Source organism: Nelumbo lutea, chromosome 5 (assembly GCF_056320005.1).
Source record: "Nelumbo lutea isolate HS-2025 chromosome 5, American lotus-T2T, whole genome shotgun sequence".
Lineage (NCBI taxonomy): Eukaryota > Viridiplantae > Streptophyta > Magnoliopsida > Proteales > Nelumbonaceae > Nelumbo > Nelumbo lutea.
The window spans coordinates 80,383,790-80,405,097 of NC_142688.1; the positions used below are offsets into that span (position 1 = coordinate 80,383,790).

Here is a 21,308-nt window from a genome sequence, read left to right on the forward strand (position 1 = left end):
CTTATCCACTCTTAGAGACCAAATTCAAATTAGATTTGAATCTGGTAACCTTTTGATAAGATCAGGAGTAAGCTAACTCTATCTGCAGAAAGGATTAAGATTATCCCCTATCCAAATACTGATTTGGATTGGGATAACTCCTAAAAAGGAGGTTTCTTAATCAAGAAGAAAGGAAGAGATTTCGAACCACCTTGAAGAGGTATAGGATATCTCCTGCGAATTGAGAGAGGCTCTCATTCATACTCTCCAGAAAAACAGAAAAAGTAGTTCAGCCTTTTTCGTTTTGGAGATCTCCTCCTGCCGCCGCCATCTGCCATTGCAAGATTAGATCTTTGCAGAAAAGAAAGTCAAGAAATCTGTTCTTGACATCAGTCTTGCAAGAAAGACTGAAAAAGATTCAGTGTTTAGTACTTCCAGAGGATTCTTGTGAAGGATCCAGTGTGTAGGACGCACCCTGCTGGTTCTGTTCCATTCACAGCTGTGTCATCTTCAACAGGAACGGATCTTGGAGCATTCTTTGGGCGTGAACACCAACTTTGGGAGATACTGCTTCTCCGGATCAGGTATATTCCTCCCATTTATCTTTTGGTACAGATCTGGTTTGATTATGGTTCAAGTAGGATCCTTGAATATTGTATTCTAAATTTAGGGAATATGATTCCCAGTTGAGAGAAGGTAGGAAATTTTTGAAATTCGCCCACCCATTCCGCAACCTTTATGGCGTCCATTAGATGGATCCTACCATTCTTTCAAAATAAGTAATTCAAACATAATTAACCTTATTTTAATGGTTGGGACACAATCGGTAACTGTTGAAAAATGATGTAAAACTCTAATGTCTACATGTGTACTGTACCCTGATTTTCAGAAAATCGATATAATTTGTCTTAATATTTGTTAATATATAAATTTTAATAATCAGTCTTAGCATTTATTGACAGACATCTAGGGGTGATAATCTCAGCTGACCCCAACTCGAAAATTCCAGGTTTGGGCCTGTGTTTTGTATTCAGGCTCGGCCCAACCCATATATTTAAATATATTTATTTTATATATAATATCTACATATGTATAATTGTATATTTTTTATTTTATGTTATATACTTTATATATAAATATTATAATATGACACATAATATATATTATATAATGTATCAAAAATTTATATGCATATTAAATGCCATTTAATATAAAATATTATATATGTAATATTTTATATATAAAAGAGTTAGGCCTGATCCGACCCATGATCACCCCTACAAACTTCCACTAAAAAGAAAAAAGTTTATTTAAGGATCAAAGTGCATAAATTTTAAACAAATAAAATAGATTTGGGCATAGTGGTGGACTCATGCTCATTACAAGCTAGTGACCAAGGTTCAAACCTTCTTATAGCCTAGTTCAGGTTTTACACCCAAAATTATGTGCTTTAGGTGTTAGAATGGTGTGCCAAGTTTTAAATTCAAATTCAAAACTTGCCTTAAAGTTTAGAGAGAGAGAGGAAGTATTTAATCGGAAGGATTATCAATAAAAGAATGATTAATGAGGGAGATGCCGAGATGGATTAATTAAAGTAATTAATGAGAAAGAGGGAGAGTAATTAATTAGAAGGATTAGCAGTAAAAGAAAGATTAATGAGAGAAAGGAAGTAATTAGAGTATTAATAAGGAGAGTAATTAATTAGAAAGATTAGCAATAAAAGAACGGGGAGTTATTAATTCGTAATGTATTGGTCGATACATTAGAGTATTGGGTCTATATTGGCAAATAGATAACCAAAAATCTGATATGGGCCTGTATTGCTCGATACAGATGAAAAGAAATGGAATAATTGCTTCTTTGCGTTCCATGTATTGGACCTTTATTGGAATGATATGTATTGGCTGATATGTACAAAATTTTGAACATTGTGGAGAAGTTCCCTTTACTTTTTTCCATTTCCACTTACAAAGATGAAACAATCTTCTTGTATTGCTCCATCTCCAATCATGGCTGTTCTTGGGATTTAGGGTTCAAGAGAGGGTCGAGGAACTATGAATTTTCTGAAGTCTCCATGGCAATTGATTTTATCTTGATCTAACTGTAGAATTTAGACTCTCAATTCCTTGGGCCTCTTTACATGTGTCTTTCCTCAGTGCTTTATCCTGCACTATGTCTTCCTTGGGCAGTATTGTCAACTCTCTTTGGCTAGGTCCTGTACCCCTTAAGACTAGAGCTTTCATTCGGGAGGTCTTCCATGACAAAATCAATACCTGTTATTTGATTCAAATGAGGAGATCTTGGTGCTGCCTCTCACTTCATGTGCCTTGTCACTTGCTAATCTCCTGTAAATATGCATCTGATATTTGGAATTGTATATTTGTTTGGCTGCCGGTCTCCTCTCTCTAATTTGGATAACCTCTTTAGGCCAAGCTTCTTTGAGGCCCACAAGAAGAGAGGGAGAATATTATGGATATATTTTCAGGCTGCTACTTGTGGGGCATATGGTTGGAAAGAAATGATAGTGACATAAATGGTAAACAGAGGGAGATGGAGGTAATATCGAAAGTATAAAAGTGAGGCAGAGAGCCTGTCTAAGTATAATAGAAGATACTGATAGAACTGAAGAACTAGGCCCAATCTCTGAGGACTTAAGGCTCAAAAGAATTAAGGGAAAAACCATGTATGAGAAGTTGGCAGTCAAAGATGAGATAAGATGGAGACAGAGAGCTAAGACCACTTGGTTGAGGGTGGGGGATAGAAACACATTTTTTTCATAAAATGATCAATGCCTGGAACAGAGCTTCTTCAATTAGTAAGCTGGAATGTGAAGAAAGAGTGGGGGAATTCCGCTGCTGAAATCAAACTGATTGCCACTACTTTCTATAAAAACCTATACAAGGAAAACTGGGCTATTAGACCCCTTCCCTTGGACTTTCCTTTCAAGCAGCTAAGTGAAGAACATAAGTTGTATCTTGAGAGACCTTTTACGGAGGAGGAAATCAAGGAAGAAATCAGCAAGATGGAAGGTGAGAAATCCCCAGGGCTGGATGGCTTATCTAATCTCTTTTATGTCAAGTGCTGGGATTTTGTAAAACATGACTTGATAAATGTCTTTCATGCTTTCCATACAAATGCTCCCTTGCAAAGAAGTTTGAATGCCACCTTTATCCCCCTTATCCCGAAAGTTGAAGGGGCTGTGAACTTAAAAGACTTTAGATATACAAGTCTTCTGAATGGCTTTTACAAAATCTTGGCCAAAGTGTTGGCTGAAAGGTTGAAAGGGGTTTTGAATAGTGTGATCTCCAATAACCAATGTGCCTTTGTACCAGGTAGGCAAATACTAGACTCTGTTCTCATTGCAAATGAGCTCATTGACTCTAGGAGGAGGGAGGGGATTCCTGGTCTGGTTTGCAAGTTGGATATTGAAAAAGCTTATGATCATGTAAACCGGAAGTGCCTGGATTTTGTGATTGAGAGAATGAACTCTGGATAGAAATTGAGGAACTGGATCAAAATTTGCATTTCTTTCCCCAAAATTTCTGTTCTGATAAATGAACAATCCGCAGGTTTCTTTGAAAGCTCTAGAGGATTAAGACAGAGAAACCCTCTCTCTCTCCCCTGCTTTTTCTGTGTGCCATTGGAATTACTTTCTTTGTTCAGCAAGAGGACTGCTGGGGAGGGCATTTGGGAAGGCTTTGCAACTTCCCAGGGGAGGAGAAAGCCAACACCCTCCAATTTGTTCCCTTGGCTTCTTGGATGCCTCTCCAAACCAGTCGGAGATCTTGTTTGGGATTCTTTGCTGGTTTGAAGTTTTCTCAGGTCTTAAAGTAAATCTGAATAAAAGTCTGATTATTCTGGTGGGCGAGGTGCCTAATATGGAGGAGTGTGCTAGGTTGATGGCTTGCTAGGTGGAATTCCTTCCTGTGAAATATTTGGGGCTTCCCTTTGGGGCAAAGTGTTCTACTGCTATTAGGGATCTAGTTATTGAGAGGATGGAGAAAAAGCTGTCCTCTTGGAAGGATAAATACCTCTCAGGTGGGGGCAGAGTGACCCTTATAAAAAGTACACCCTAATCTTCCCACTTATTTCTTCTCTCTTTACCTTATCCCAGTTAAAACAGCAAAAAGGTTGGAGAACTTACATAGGAGTTTTCTCTGGAAAGGTTGGGAAGAAGAAAAGAAAATTCCATCTTGTTAATTGGGATCAAGTGTGCCTCCCCATGGAGGGAGGTGGTCTGGGAATAAGGAAGTTAAAGGTATTTAATTCTGTCCTTCTCAGCACATGGATCTGGAGATTTGCCTCAGAAAGAAATTCATGGTGGAGGAACCTAATAGCTGCTAAGTATGGGGTGGATTGGGATAATTGGAGATCTCAAGACCCTCATCCAAATTGGGGCTGCTCTATTTGGAAGGGCATTAAGAAGATTTTTCCTGTTATCTCGGAAGGTTTAAGCTTTAAGGTGGGCAGAGGTGATAGACTGAGGTTTTGGAAGGACCCATGGTGTATGGATAGTTCCTTGGCTGAGGCCTTACTTCTCCTTTTTCAATGTGCTGCTAATCATGATGTCTCGGTGGCTGAATCCTATGTCCACTCTGATAATTCTGTGACATGGGTCCCTCAATTTAGAAGAAACTTGTGTGATTGGGAGATGGGTGAGATTTTGGAGCTGTGGGAACTGTTACAGGGACAGGGTATAGGTGTCAATTTGGAGGATGAATGGAGCTGGAAATGGAGTGGTGATGGTTGCTTCTCAGTCAAATCCTTGGTTTTCAAGCTCAGCAGTCCAGACTCTTCTGGTTTTCCTAGCAAGCAGATTTGGAATCCAATCAGTCCTTCCAAGTCTAATTTTCTAGTCTGGACTATGGTTTTAAACAAGTGCCTATCTAGAATCAATTTGGAAAGAAGAGGGTTACAGCTCCCGGATGTTTCTTGTGGCCTTTGTGGTCTTCTGCGCCCGAGTCTACAGATCACCTAACTATTCACTGCCCAGTTTCTTCTCAGGTGTGGGAGCACTTCCTTAAATCTGTTGGGACTTGGGAACTGCTGGGTTATGCCGAGCTCTGTCAAAGACCTGCTGTGCTGCTGGAAGATCGGGGGTTTGAAGAAAAAGGTAAGTTGGTGTGGAAAACCATTCCTGCAGCTGTTCTTTGGTCTGAAAGAAAGAATGGAATCTTTTGTAACAAAATGAAAAGCCCAGTTGAGTTAGTGCAGTGAGTGGTTAGCAAGCTGATTTCTTGGGTGTCTGTAAATTCTGAATTCAAGCACCTGAATGTGCCTCTGTTGCTCAGGTCCTAGTCCCTTTGGAGTCTGTAATCTGAGTTGGTCCTTGGACAATCCTCCTCTGGCTAGGATTCTGTTGTATCTTTTCTTCTATTATTAATAATTTTTACCTTACCTTTCAAAAAAAAGACCATCTATTGGGTGAAGTGAAGACATTAGATTTGTTTAAATGGTTATTGGGAACAGGTTGTAGTCTCTTCCTCAAGAAAGTTATTGTTAATGTGGAATGGGACCCAACCCAAGACAACTCAACCAAGTTATATGTTGATGGATGCAGGACCTGATTATTTGTAACCTCAATTCTCTCATCTTAATAAAATGTTAAGTTAACAAGCAAAAAAAAGGAAAAAAGTTGATGGATGCAGCTTGGACAAACTAGGACCCTCAGGTATCAGGGAGCTTTTTGGGATGCTTATGGCAATACTCAAGTCCTTTAGGCTTTGAAAATTTGACCACAGCAGAAGTGAATGCCATTCTGCAGGGTCTGTAAGTGGTTAAATCATTCAACCTCAGCAATATCTTGGTAGAGGATCTGAAGGTGGTCATAGGATGGCTGAAGAATGCTGAAAGGGGTATATTGGAAATTCAGATATGCATTAAGAGAGATGGCTTGGCTGAAATAAATATTAGGTTTTCCTGTACTCCAAGGTATGCGAACTCTGTGGCTGCTGATGGTTAGCCAAGTTAGGGGGAAACAGATACTAATGATTAATTTTATTTTTTTGAAGAATCAAATAAAAATTCATTAAAAAAAGATAAAAGTACAAAAGGAGGTGATAAGATATCACCAGAAGCAAGAAACATTCTAAGAAGTCCCAGAAAAGATCCCAATAAAACCACACACCTTGTAATTGGGAAATGATTAATTAAGTTCGATGTTGTAATGGCTAGCCAAGGCTAGCTGCTTTATATATGTTTGAATCTTATTTTATTGAAGTTACCTGTTATTGGTCCAAAAAAATTTCCTTTTTCCATCTTTACACTGACAGTCTTTCTGTTAGATATAGTAACCATTAAATTCTTATAGAGGCACTTCAATCTCTCTTTCTGGTTTGACCTAGGGATCTGTTAGTGTTTTAAACTAATGTTTCTTTTTATCAGTCAACTAGCAATTTATCCTGGTTAGGGTTTTCTTATTATCATGGTGTCATTATCACCCGGGTTATTTTGCATAATAATTACACACTATTTCTTAGATGGTGTCTGTTGGGATTCTCTTGTACTTCAGATGATTATGGAGCGAAAATTTCAACCGGTTATCATTTTCAGCTTCAGTAGAAGAGAGTGTGAACAACATGCAATGTCCATGTCCAAACTTGATTTTAACACCAAAGAGGAAAAAGATGATGTTGAACAGGTTTTCCGAAATGCAGTGCTTTGCTTGAATGAGGAAGACAGAAACCTACCTGCTATTGAGTTAATGTTACCGCTACTTCAACGAGGCATTGCTGTTCATCATTCTGGACTTCTTCCAATAATTAAGGAATTGGTGGAACTTCTCTTCCAAGAAGGCCTTGTGAAGGCTCTTTTTGCTACAGAAACAGTAAGATGATTATCAGGAACCTATGCAGTTTCTTTTCCATGGCAGTTTTTCTTTTACCATGTCTAGTTTCTAATGCATTTCATATTTTATGTTGAATTGCTAACTGTTTGCCTGGCTTTCTGTGACAGTTTGCCATGGGTTTAAACATGCCTGCCAAAACTGTTGTTTTCACATCTGTTAAGAAATGGGATGGTGATAGTCATCGCTATATTGGATCTGGTGAGTACATCCAGGTAAGTGGGTATTTCATCAGTTGCATTCATTGTGGCATTCTTGGTGGATTTATTCTATCCTTATTAAGGGATGCTTTCAATATGATAGATGAGTGGAAGAGCTGGTCGTCGTGGAAAAGATGAACGTGGCATTTGTATCATAATGATTGATGAGCAGGTAAATTTGTGCCTATCCATATTTCCTTTTATTTATTTTAGTCAGGGAATTTTCTTTTGTATTGTTATTGTTTCCCTAACTTCCTGCTTGTCAAAAAATATTTCCTTGCCTTCACCAAAAAATTCTTATCTCTGTCTCTCTCTGCCACTTGCTCATTCTTTACCAAATTACCCATGATTGCTTTGTTTGTTTGTTCACTTTGTTGAGAATTCAGATATGAAGTACACTTACTTGTTATGAAATTACAAGGTATCCTCCGGTGAGATTCCTGAATATGTATTAGTTCATTGATACAGTTTAGACATTGCCAAGATGGAAAAGGGGTTCAAATTCATTGGATGTAGGATAAACTAGGTGATTAAAGAATCTCGTAGATTAGATTGTGCAGGACTATTTTTACGGTTTAAGCAGTAGACACTAAATGGTGATCCAATTTAGTGCAATGGATTCTCTTGACAGCAGTTAAACATGGAAAGGCCCAAGGCTATCATCCAATAATCATCATAGTGATCTGGAGTCTTTGGGGGGATGGTCTAGATATGGTCCTCCTGTTTTATTTATTTATTTTGTCAACAGAATTATTTGAAGTTTAATTACAGTTGCTATGGTCTTGAGTAGGCTTGGAAAGTGAAGGTTTTAAAGGGTACTGCTAGAATTAATGGGTTGAGAGAAAATGAATTGTGAAACTAGGATTCTTTACCTTTTACTCTGGAAAGAAAAACTAGGGTTCACACTTAGCAGACTTTAAAGATCGATATGGATGACGAATAAATGGATTTCATCCCTCTTCTTGAGCTAAATTGGAGCCTGATGGATCTTGATAGGTGTTAATGGAGTCTCAATAGCGCATGTATAGGAGTGTAGACCTGAAAGACATTTTCTTTAGCTATTTCATTGTCATGTTACATAAATTTTAGCCTCTTTTTATGGTTTCAATGCTAATTGGCTAGGCCTATATTTTGTACTCTTTTTAGAAATAGGAAGCACTTGTTCCCTAACTTTTGCCTAAAACAAGCATTCTAAGCATCATGCACACACATGCAGTCTGGAATAGTCAGGCATACAACCATACAAATTTTGATAAGAAGAAACATCATGCATAAATAGGAGATGGCAACTGATTAGTCAGATGCATATAAAGCAGAAAAATCCTTCAAAGCAGCCGTAGCCAGTAAGTTTCAGATACAAGTGTTACCAGGCACAAGGAAGAAAGATAGAAGAAGCAAGAAGAAATTCTACTATTAACTGTCAGTTGTGGTAAAAACAGAAATAAAGTTCTTTATTGATGTCTCAGCAGAAAAACAATAGTATTGATCTGAATAACAAGCATGGTTTTCTAATTGCTAAGATGAGGCTAGGTGACAGGTTGTATCTGGGCATTGCATAGATGATATTTTTCTTTAGCAAAGCCCTGCATCCTAGGGTAATTCCCTAGGTTCCATAGGGGTCATCTTTCACTAGTAGTTGCCAATAAGCTTAGTTTTAAAATATAGAAAATCAACATATTCATGTGAAGAAGAGAAGAAAAAAAAGAAAAGTTAGAAACCCGAGGTTTGATGGATTTTGGAAGTCGGTGCTTGAGAGGTTTGCAAAGAAGCTAGCCCTTTGGAAAAGAAATTATATTCCTTTAGGAGGAAGAATCACCCTAATTAGAGCTACATTTAGCAAATCTACCTATTTACTTTCTGTCCACCTTCCATATCCCGACCAAGATAGTGTTGAAATCTGTTAGTTAGTTTCCTTAACTAATTAATTAATTCTTTGTTATTTTTCTGTTCTTCAGTGCTGCAGGGGCATTCTTGTAATCTTACTTTCTTTTATTATTAGTTGGGACACCCTAATATAAATACTAATGACAACTTTTTTGATCCCAGAGTTCTCTTCGTCTCTTTTCTCTTCTCTCTCTTCCTTTCTTCTCTCTTTCTTTTCTGTTTCTCTGATATGTTCAACCCAGAGAACATGGTATCAGAGCGGGTTTTCTGGGGTTAGAAGCAGTGTGACAAAGTCTTCTCAGTTTCTTCTTCCTAATCTCTCAGTTCCTCCTCTACTGTTGATCAAATCTGATTAGGGAGTGGGTTGAACTGATCTGAAGGGCTTCCTTTTAGGTTCTCTTCCTTTCTTTCTTGGTCGTGTGCCAAGAAAACCCTAAAAGAAGGGAACTCTGATGCTGTGAAGGCAAGTCTTCTTAGTTCTATGGATCGTGTGATACTTTCTTTTACCCAGGTAAGTGGGTTTTAGAGGTCTAGATAACCTGCAACCACTTTTTTTTTTTTTTTGGAATTGTGGATCGGGTGATCCTGTTTCTTGTACCAGACAACTGGGTGGTGTAGGTCTGAATGACCTGTGATTGTGTGACAGTGGTTTGGTAATGTCTCTAGGGGAATTATAGTGGCTGTGTGCTCAAGTAGTTGATGAAGGGTTATATATAAGGGCTGCCTAGTTCCTGAATTGCCACCTTATATGTGTGTGGTGTTCCTAAGATCTATTATTTGACTGAACTAGACTGGGCTTCCCGTGTAACTGTGAACTGAACTCGGCTGAACTGTCACTGAATTGTGTCTGAACTGAACTGAACTGCCAAATCAGACTTTATATCATGTCATCTGAGGATTCTAGTGTGTCTAGTGGGCCTTCCAATCAAGGTGGAGTGAGTGAAGGATTTGATATGATCTTCCCCATGGCTGTAATACCGTTTGATGGTTTCAATTACCTAGAATGGTTAAGGGGAATTAAACTGTACATAACTGCCAGGGGGAAGGTGGGTTTTATTAATGGTAAAACCAAAGAACCGAAGTCTCAGGGTGCAGAGCATGATAGATGGGATCGGGAAAACAACATGGTGATGTCATGTCTGCTACTTTCCATGCTGCCTCCGGTCAGGAAGGCATTCATGTGGGCTGAAACAGCTGTTGAGATTTGGGAGTAGACAAAATCTACTTGTTTAGAGCAATGTCACTATGCCAAAATATACCAGTTGCAAGCTGCCTCCTCTACTTGTAAGCATGGGGAAAGGTGTCTCCTCATGTTACTCAGATTTGACCTCGACATGGAAAGAACTAGACCACTATCAGAACATAGACTGGAAGTGTGATGCTGATTCTAGGGCCTACAAGTCTCTGGTTTCCTAGTAATGAGTCTTTGCTTTCCTCTTGGGGCTGAACCCAATATATAAGTCTCTTAGAGTTCAGATATTAGGAATTTAAGATCTTCCTTCAGTACAAGAAGTGTATGCCCTAGTACAATCCGAAGAGAGCAGGCGGAATGTGATTAATGACTCAAAGGGGGAGCAAGTTGCCTTATTAGCAAAAGGGAGTGTGGGTGTAGGAGGCAGCAATTCTTTTAAGAAGGGTGATTTCTAGAAGAAAGTTGATGATAAGGATAAGTTATGGTGTACTCATTGTTAGAAGGCTAGAGATATCAGGGATACATGTTGGGACTTCCATGGGAAGCCAAAGTGGGCTTAGGAGTTGAGTAAGAAATCGGATCAATTACATTTCAATAGGGGGTAGGGTGACCTTGATTAGGGCTACACTTTCCAACCTTCCAACCTACTACCTATCAGTGTTCAGGATTCCACCAAGGGAGGCTAAGAAACTGGAGAAGATAATGAGGGACTTTCTGTGGGAACCAGGGGAGGTGAAGAAGGTTCATCTGGTTAGATGGGAGATAGTTAATAAACCTAAGGAAGAAGGGGGTCTAGGGATAGGGAATATAGTGTTGAAGAATGTAGCCCTCCTAGGGAAGTGAGATGATCCAGAGAGAGAGAGAGATTATGGCATGAGGTGGTGTTGAGTATTTATGGCTGCTCAGGAAATGGTTGGGATGTCAGGATATCTCGTCGAGCTACCCTCACAACACCTCGGAGAGCTATACATGGCATTCTTCCTCGCTTCCTCAGTTTTATTAGGTATGATGCTTGCTCTGGTGATGTTATTAGGTTTTGGGAGGATGTTTGGGTGGGTATTCAACCCCTCAAAGATCGATTCCCATCGCTTTATTCCCTATCCCTTTACAAAAATGGGCAGATTGCAAATTTTTTTCCGAACCCATTGAGTCCCCTGTCTTTAAGCTGGGATTTCGGTTTTCGTAGGGGTTTGAGGGGTGGTGAGTTGATTTGTATCACTGAGCTTCTTCATTTACTAGAGGCTGTTTGTTTGGACCCCACTTCTGATCAAAGAGTCTGGACTCCCCTTCCTAAAGGTGTTTTCACTTGCTCTTCTTTTAAAAAATTCCTCAGTTCCAATCCCATCTCCCAAGGGTTCCCCTTCAAAGAGATTGGGCCCGACCTATCCCTGCAAAAATTGCTGTATTCTGTTGGGAAGTCCACCATGGGAAAATCAATACCTTGGAAAGCTTGTAGAAAAAGAGACCCTATCTATGTCTCTCCCCGAATTGGTGTTTCTTGTGCATGGCCCAGAATGAGGACTGTTTCCATTCGCTGATTTCCTGCTCCCTTGCTATAGACTTATGGAGTTGGAGCCTTAGTTTATTTGGAGGGAGGTTGTCTCCGCCAACTGATTTGAGTATGTTATTTAACCCTTCTTTTTGTTTGGCACACTAGAAGAGGCAAGTTCATGTGCAAATGAGTCAAGGTAGCAACCTTATGAACACTATGGGAGGAAAGGAATGCAAGAGTTTTCTTAGAGAAGGAAGGAAGATTAGAAGTGAAGGACTGCCTTCTAACAAGATTATTAGAATGGTTAGTAATAGCTAATATTAGAAGTGAAGGACTGCCTTCTAACAAGTTTCTCTTTTGATGATTTGTGAAGGAATTGGTTAGTAATAGCTAATACTTCTACAAAGAAGAACAAAAGATTATTAGAATGGGATTCACCGTTAGAAGGTATTATCAAGTTAAATTTTGATGGAAGCAGCCAAGGTAACCTTGGGCCATCGGGTATTGGGGGTGTCCTAAGGAACAATGACAACAACATCATCTCCTTATTCTCAGGACCGGTGGGAGTGGGGGACATTATGTGGGCGGAAATACTAGCTGTAGTGCAAGGAATTTAGATTGCTAACCAACTTGGGGTGGAGCATCTCCTAGTTGAAGGGGACTCTCAGGTGGTAACAAGGTGGTTGCTTAACCCGGATGCTACCATTTGGGGCTACAAAGAACTCATAAAAAAGTAAAGTGGTTAACTAGGAACATGAGATTTGAGGTAAAATGGGTAAGTAGGTTAGCTAATACTATGGCTCATTCTCTAGCTATACAGGGGTATCTAGGGATGTCCTTTTTTGTGCTACTTTGTAAGTTGTTATAATATAGTGGAAGCTGTACTTAACTAACCAGGAGAGGTTGCATCTCGTGCCTCTCCTTGGGACATTGTACTATTCCCCTATGCTGATTAATAAATCTCATTTATTTATCAAAAAAAAAAAAAAGAAATCGGATCAAAATAAGAAGCCGGTATGACAAGGTCAATAAAAGTTCTATACAACAAACTTAGCCTCTCAGGAGTCTCAACAGTCTACCACTATCAGCCTTCCTGGAAATGATTCCCGGGAAGATATTATTAACTCTTTCTGTGACCATTTGGATCTATATGGGAGGGAAATTCGCCAGATGGATTCTACTCCTCTTGCCTCGACTTCCTTTGCATCTACTTTAGGTAATGGTAACTCTGCCATCGCCTTCCATGTGTCCTCTCATTCATCAGATTCCTCTTGCATAGTTGACTCTAGAGCCTCAAATCATATGACGGGTAAGTAAAATTGTTTTCAATCCTATCACATTTTATTTGGTAGGGACAAGGTGAGATTAGATGTTGGCTCTTTTTCCACCATTGCTGGTCAAGGCATTGTATACCTTCCTTTTGGACATACCCTTTCTAATGCGTTACATGTTCCACGATCGCCTATAAATTTGTTTTCTGTCAATAGCATAACAAACTCATTAAACTGTTTAGTGACCTTTTTCCTTTCTTGTGTATTGTAGGATTTGGACTTGGGGAAGATGATTGGTAGAGGTTGTATGGTGGATGGTCTTTACATGCTAGAGAATAAAGCTAGTCTTGCGGTTATTGAGTCTATGAGTCAGTCTAGTAAGAGTTAAGTCTATTTATGGCATAGTCGTTTGGGTCATTTATCTTTTGAGCCACTAAAGGTCTTGCTTCTAAATTTGTTTAAAGTAGTTCCAGTGTTTGAATTTAAATGTCAAACTTGTCACTTGAGCAAACATTGTATAAATCATTTTTCTTCAAGAAATAATAAATCTGATTTCCCTTTCCTTATTGTTTACTCTGATGTTTGGGGCCCTATTACCTTATCATCTGAGCTTGGCTATAAATACTTCATTACACTTATTGATGACTACTCTAGATATACATGGGTTTATCCCATGCGGTCTAGAGATAAAGTGCCAAAAATTGTAAAGGATTTCCAATGCATGATATTCATTCAATTTTAGATGGAGATTCGAATTTTCCAATCTGACAATGGGAAAGGGTACTTCCACAGTGACCTTACGGAGTTCTTTGCTTTGTGTGGGTCTATCTGTCGTAGTTCTTGTGCCAAAACTCCTCATCAAAATGATGTTGTAGAAAGGAAAAACTGCCATCTCCTTGAAGTGGCTCGTGGGTTACTTATCCACATGAATGCTCCAAAACGTTTTTGGTTAGATGTTTTGTTATGTGCTGCTTATCTCATCAACCGCATGCCATCTCACTTGCTAGGGTACAAGGCCCCTCATCAGCTCTTCTTCCCTAAAGCTCATCTTTTTTCTATCCCTCTTCCTGTGTTTGATTGTCGTTGTTTTATTCAAAACTTGTCTCTTACTCGTGGTAAACTTGATTCTTGTGTTATTCCATATGTATTTTTGGGCTATCCTTCTTCACAAAAGGGTTATTGTTGTTTTGACCCTGTTTCCAAGAAATACTATGTTTCTATGGATGTGCCTTTCTTTGAAAGTGATCATTTCTTTCCTGTTTCTCCTCAGGGGGAGAATAGGGTGGAGGAGAAACATGTCCAAGTACTTCCTCCTCTACCCGACCCTCCATTTCGTGTCTTCCTTTGTCGTTGTAAGGCCAGCCAAGTTCAAAAGTTGTCGAGCAACTTGAAGCTATACCACCAACATCATTAGATCCATGGGGAACAAATCCTATCCAACCAGGTACTATTATTCATGTTGATATTCTTGATCCTACTACTATTCATTCTTCATCTACCATTTACCGTGACATTCCTATTGCACAAGGAAGGGAGTTGGGTCTTGTACCACCAAACATCCTTTCTCCCATTTTGTCTCATATGAGAACATCTCACCCTCCTTTTGTGCTTACCTCTCTTCCATTGATAGTGTTCCTATACCTAAAAATGTGGCAGAGGGTACTTGAGTGGACAGATGCAATCAAAGGAGATAAATGCCTTACATAAAAATAGTACATGGAAGTTAGTTGATCTTCCTGTGGGTAAGGAACCAGTAGGGTGCAAATGGGTTTTTTATAGCAAAGCACAAGGTAAATGGCATGATAGAAAGGTATAAAGCCTGGTTGGTGGCAAAAGGGTTTACTCAGGTGTATGGAGTAGACTATGCAAAGACTAGTGTCTTAAAAGTGCAAGGGCCAATTTGTGCCTGAGGTGCAAGGTACAAGGTGAGGCCTGTGCCTTTTTAAGAAAGGCAATTGGGCACCGATGTGATGGGTCTCTTGTATGCCGATGATGATGGACACCTGTGTGCCATGTTGAGAGGCAACCGCTTGGGCTGGTACACTCCCGTGAGCTAGGAGTAACGAGATAACTCAATCAGCTTGGGCAAGGGGCTGGCGTGGTGAAGGGTCATGCTTGAGCTAGGCCCGCATGCCAAGCCTCCCTTGAGTGTCGGTAGCGCAGTGCCGGTCCATGCGCTGTCCCCATGAGCATGTGTGCGTCCATGAGGAACCCTGGTAACCATGCTAGCCATTAACCAGGGCCGCCCCGCAAGGAAAGTTGGTCTAGGAGTGTCAAGGTTAGGCACCCAAGGAGGTCGACCACCCCTCCTCAAAGAGTACGTTAAGCTTTTGGTGGTTTGCCTGAAGATAACATCAATTCTCCCAAAAATCTTACAGGCGAAAATGACGATGGTGTCCCTTAACGTAAGCTTGCCAAGCTTAGGCAAGGCTAAGCCTGTGTTAGACCATAATACTGAGGCGGAAAGGGGTGCACCTAGGACCTGGGTGAGGCGCATACCCCAAAATGCGCCTCGCCTCTGCGCCTAGGCGTGCCTTTTAAATCATTGGCAAAGACATTTGCTCTAGTAGCTAAGATGAATTCTATCAGGGTTCATTTCTCTCTTACTGCTAACCTTGATTGGGATCTCCATCGGTTAGATATTAAAAATTCCTTCCTGAATGGTGATTTTGAAGAAGAGGTGTACATGGTGCAACCTCCTGTTTTCTATGCCCAAGACCAAGAGCAAAAAGTGTGCAAGTTAAAGAAGTCCTTGTATGGACTAAGGCAATCACCAAGAGCTTGGTTTAGCAAGTTTCATTTAGCGGTGCAATAGATTGGCTATAAACAATGTTAGGCTGATCATACATTGTTTGTGAAAAAAGAAGGGAAAATTGCAGTCCTAATAGTGTATGTTGATGACATAGTGATCATAGGCGATTGGAAGGTGGAAAATCAGAGACTAAAGGAATTCCTAGCCACTCAATTTGAGGTGAAGGATCTAGGTCTCTTGAAGTATTTTATTGGAATTGAAGTGGCCCTTTCACAAAAGGGGATCTTTATTTCTCAAAGAAGATACATCCTAGACTTGTTACAGGATACATGAAAACTTGGAATTAAGCCTGTTGACTCTCCCATTGATCCAAACCACAGACTAGGTGATTGCCAAGGTGAGATTATTAAGGATGTAAAGCAATTCCAGACTTGTGGGTAGGCTATTATATTTGTCCATGACCTGACTAGATGTTGCTTATCTTGTGGGGGTTCTTGGTCAATTCATGCATGCCCCCAAGACCACACACTTAGAGGTAGTCTATAGAATCCTCAGGTATCTAAATAAGTTTATGGGGGCTGGTTTACTATTCCAAAGAAATGGACACTTGAAGGTTGAGGTATATACAAATGCTAACTGGGCCGGATCAGTTGATGATAGAAAGTCCACTAGTGGGTATTGTATCTTTGTGGGAGGGAACCTAGTCAAATGGAGAAGCAAGAAATAGAATGTTGTGGCGAGGTCTAGTGCTGAAGTTGAGTATAGAGCAATGTCCCACGAAGTGGCTGGAGTAATGTGGATAAAGAACTTGATGGGTGAATTAGGATTTCTTGTTGACAACCGCATGTCCTTGTATTGTGATAACAAGGTTGTTATTAACATTGTAGCCAACCCAGTTCTTCATGATAGAGCTAAACATGTTGAAGTCGACAAGCATTTTATCCGGTAAAAAATTGTAAATGGGGAAGTGTGCACTTCATATGTCAGGTCCACAAATCAACTTGTAGACATCTTCACCAAAGGATTACATCATCTACGGCACAATGATTTGTGACAAGTTGGGCATGATTGACATCTATGTCCCAACTTGAGGGGGAGTGTTGAAATCTGTTAGTTAGTTTCCTTAATTAATTAATTAATTCTTTGTTATTTTTTTGTTCTTTAGTGCCATAGGGGCATTCTTGTAATCTTACTTTCTTTTATTATTAGTTGGGATGCCCTAATATAAATACTAATGACTGGCGGCTTAACTTTATTGATCCTAGAATTCTCTTCGTCTCTCTTCTTTTCTCTCTCTTCCTTTCTTCTCCCTTTATTTTCTGTTTTCTGATATGTTCAACCCAAAAAACAGATAGCAAGACAATTAGAGAAATATATGAGGGATTTCTTGTAGGAACTAGGAGAGGAAAGAAAGGATCATTTGGTTAAGTGGGGACAAGTGTGCAAACCAAAGGAAAAGGGGGGATAGGATTAGGAAACATTGTCCCTAAAACACAGATTTTTTGGGTAAATGGCTGTGGAGATTTCTGTTTAAAAGAGATAGGTTGTGTCACAAAGTAATAACAAGCATTAATGATCTGAAGGGAAATGGTTGGGATGCAAAACTTAATCCTCACTTAACTTTAGTTTCTCCTTGGAAAGCAATTAATGAGGTATACCCTATGTTAATTAGCTCTATCCGTTATGATGTGGGTAGGGGTGATAACATATGGTTATAGGAAGACCTTTGGTTAGGGGAAACACCTTTAAAAGATCAATTTCATGAACATTTTGTCCTCTCCAACTTCATAGGTCAAACTGTTTCCTGATTGGGAACATTCTCTCGTTTAGGTCTCAATTGGAATCTTGGTTTCAGAGGAGGCCTTAGGGAGAGTGAATGCACCCCTTCCTCTTCTTCCTCCTCCCCCTCCTCCTCTTCCTCTTCCTAAGGAAGCTTATGTCTCCTTGTGTTTGGGAGGTCTACACTTCTCACATTGTGAACTACACACCATGCAGTGATTTACAAGGTGTGCCAAGCTGCATAGTCAAGGCACATTTTAAGGTATGTGCCTCACCTAGCCCCAAGGCACAACACTTTCAAAAGGCACCTGGCTAGTGCACCTTGCGCTTCAGCTCATGTGTATGCATGTTGGAAAATTTGTGCCTTTTTTATTTTTTTCTGTTTTTTTTTTTTTTTATGGCTAGCAATTGGGCTAAAGGCTTTGCCCCTAAACTGAAGGGATGAGAGATCCATCATATGGATAGCCGAACCTTGCAGGTAGGTAGGGCGAAATTTCAAAAAACTTCTCTCTCTCCCATCTGGGAATCACATTCCCTGTTTTAGAAAATCTGCATTTTCAAGGATCAATCTTGAACCAAGAACCGAAACAGATCTGAAACCAAAAGGTAGGGGAGGAATATACCTGATATGGAGTAGCAGTAACTCCCAACGAAGGTGTTCACACCCAAGGAAAACTCCAAAGACTACTCCCACTGAAGATGACACAGCGTAGGGTGGAGCAGAATCAGTATGTTCTTCACAAGAACCGAATCCTTTAGCAAGAATTCGATGGATGGAGTGTGAGCACTACTTCAGATCAGCCTTTCTCCAAAGACTGATATCAAGAACACTTCTTGATCGATCCTATGGTGGAGATCAAACTGGCAATGGCGGCAGTAGGAGGAGGGCGCAAGAGCAGAAGATGGTGCAGTCTTACTGTAGTTGTCTTCTCTTTTTGTGATCTAAGATCAGTTCTCTTGGGATGAATGGAGGTTCACCCTCCTCCGTTTATAGCCTTAAAGAGAGCTAATCTCATTAGGAGTTTCCTAATCCAAATCTGTATTTGGATCAGGAGTTCTCTTTAAGAGATAAGGATAAGCCCTTATCTTATCTATAGATTAGATCAGCCCTCCTAATCATATTAGGAGTTTCCAAATCCAAATCTGCATTTGGATCTGGACTCTCTGAGTGGATAGGGATAACTCCCTATTCTAGCTGTTGATCCAAATCCCAGATCTGCCCCCTTCTTTAACTAATCAAATTAAACCAGTTTGAATTGGGCTTTAGGCCCATTAAATCTATGTGCTCACTAACCTTCTAGACTGCTACCCAGTTGGGTTTCCTTGTATGGTGTGGGACCCAAACATTGATCTACACATCAGCCACATGGGTTCAGCCTAGCCTCTATTACAAGGCCTGGCCGAATTCACTATTATGGATAGTGAACCCCTGAGCCCATTACCATGGGCTCTTAATGGGCCCAACACTTACACTAAGTGGTCCTTGGACCAAGCCACCTTATAAAAACCTAGTGACTATGGGCAAATGCATGATTAGCCCATCAGGTATTACTCTCAATGGTCTTACACTCAACCTCTTAGCCCATAATGATCAAACACCATCCGACAAGAGATCTCTCCCTCGGCTGTAAGGAACAATGCTGCACGCTCTACTCACATGGATTTCGGGAATTAAAACCTTTTGCAAACATTTTGAAACTGTAATATATATGTATATCTTTATATAAATATATTTTGCAAAAACAAATTTCAAAGATTGAAATCGGTTGTCGACAGCTTTGGTTTCCATCAGAGAGAGTGCATCCCCGATCATTACCTTTGTTCGACAAAGGGGCTGATCCTGTTACTATAATCACCCACTCAGATGAATTCTCAGGCTGTCCCAACATACACAGGTTTTGACCCCAACCTAGGATAATAAGCTCATGGGTTTGGTCTTACTTCACAATGAAAGAAGACTTCCATCTCCAAGCTTAGCTCAGACGTAGCTCGCTGAGGATCTCACTGATTGGCATATCAAAGATAGCCCTATCTGACACTTAGTGCAGTATCATAATCGAGTCTAGGGGTCATGTGTAACATTTCAGTTTTGCCCATCAATCTCCAAGGTCCAGCGCAATACTGGAATTTTGGTCCGGTTCAAGGTTCCAAGAAAGCCCACATTGCATGTACCTCAAGTTTCACCCTGGTAGCTGAGACAAGCCACCCAAACCAACTTGGCGGCACATCAGTGTCAGCCTTGGCAGGATAAATCTCCCCAGATCTATCCAATGACTGTGAAGATTCTAAACTAACACGAGTCTCATAAGTGTCCAGTTTAAGGGTATTACGCAGAAACACACCATAATAATATGAATCAAATGTGTACTTTATTCATTTACATTAAATGTCATAATGTACATCATTCTGATTGGAGCTAAGGGCATACACCGTCTAACTCTAGACACCCAACCCGACCAAACTCGTTGAGGCAAGCCCAAACAAGTGAATATTAGGGTCTTAAATTCTTAATCCCTATAAAGAAGATTTTAGAACTTCAGTTGTCTTTTAAAAATGTTGTTCGCCTTGCTTGCTCACCAAACCTCCAAAATCCCCATATTTGCTAATGTTGCTCATTCATTCTTCTTAATAAAAGATATTTTTAAGAGACAATTGAAGTTATAAAATTTTTTATAGGGATTAAGAATTGAAGACCTTGATGTGGACTTGTTTGGGCTTGCATCAAGGTGCTCGATATAGAGGTGGTGGTTCGTAGAATTAGGAATCCATAATGTTTAACATCACATTAGCTATTTGAAATAATGCAATTGGGAAAAGAATAAAGAGATTGAGAGTTTTATATGATTGGATATGCTTTATATGTTTTGCTTGATTTTATTTTTAAAATTTCATTTTACGTATGTTTTATATTTTATGTTTATGTATCTTAATTTGAGTTAATAGGTTTTTTAAAACATTTATTTTAAAAATTAACTTTATATTTTTAATTAATATTATGTTTAGTATATACATTTTATTTATTTTTTTAATTTTTTGATTTTTTTGGACTTTTTGAAAAAGGTTGGCTTTTATTTGATTTTTTTGGCACTTTTTTTTTTTTTGAAATTTTTAGCTTTTTTTTTAATATTTATGCCTTGCTTCTAAAGGCATGCACCTTGTGCCTCGGGTGCAAAATGCCCCCAGCACTTTTTTTTTGCATCTTGTGCTTTTAAAACACTGGCCTCATGCCTGCAAGTAGTTGAAATAATCTGTTATGGAATGAATGGACAGAGAGATTTTCCCGAGGTCCATTTTCTTTTATCACTTGCTGAAACATTTGGAGCAACAATCTGGTGCTCTCATATACCTTCTAAGGTAGATTTTCTAGTACGGACAGCTACCCTTGGAAACCTAACTATCAACCTGCTGATCAGAATGGGAATGAATTGGGTTATTGACAGGTACTGCATGTTGGAGATAATGCAGAATCATACAACCATCTCTTTATCCATTGCAATTTTACATATCTGCTATAGGTGCTGGCTCTGTCTTGTTTTGGTCTTAAAGGATGCATGCCCTGAGTCTTTGCTTGAACACTAATGGTTGGATACAGGGCTTAAGCTGCAGGGGTGAAGCTCTATGGAACATATTTCCTACTGCTATTGAACTCTATGGAAGGAAAGACGCCAAAGAATTGTCGATAACAAGTGTGATGGTGTAGCAGTTACTAAAAATGATACTAAAGGTCTTGTATTCATGGCTAATTATATAGTGGGAGTTGCAGGGAGTGAAACTGCAGTATTATTTTTGGAGGTCTCTTTTCTTAGCCTTATGTACACTCTCTCAATGTACATGGGTAGTGTATATGTTGGCAGTTTTATTATAATACAATACTTCGCTATTTCAATAAAAAGTTACCATAATAGTAATTTTGAC

General features: G+C 39.5%; 1 protein-coding gene across 2 annotated transcripts in view; it reads left to right on the forward strand.

Moving 5' to 3' along the window:
• The window catches only part of HEN2 (RNA helicase, ATP-dependent, SK12/DOB1 protein), a 41,372-nt gene that overhangs the window by 11,992 nt on the left and 8,072 nt on the right, over positions 1–21,308 (forward strand). For both annotated transcript variants that reach the window (XM_088947562.1, XM_088947563.1), the window contains 3 exons: positions 6,491–6,805; positions 6,934–7,038; positions 7,127–7,195. In XM_088947562.1, the coding sequence (XP_088803688.1) occupies positions 6,491–6,805; positions 6,934–7,038; positions 7,127–7,195 (489 nt within the window). The remainder of the gene's footprint in view (positions 1–6,490; positions 6,806–6,933; positions 7,039–7,126; positions 7,196–21,308) is intronic.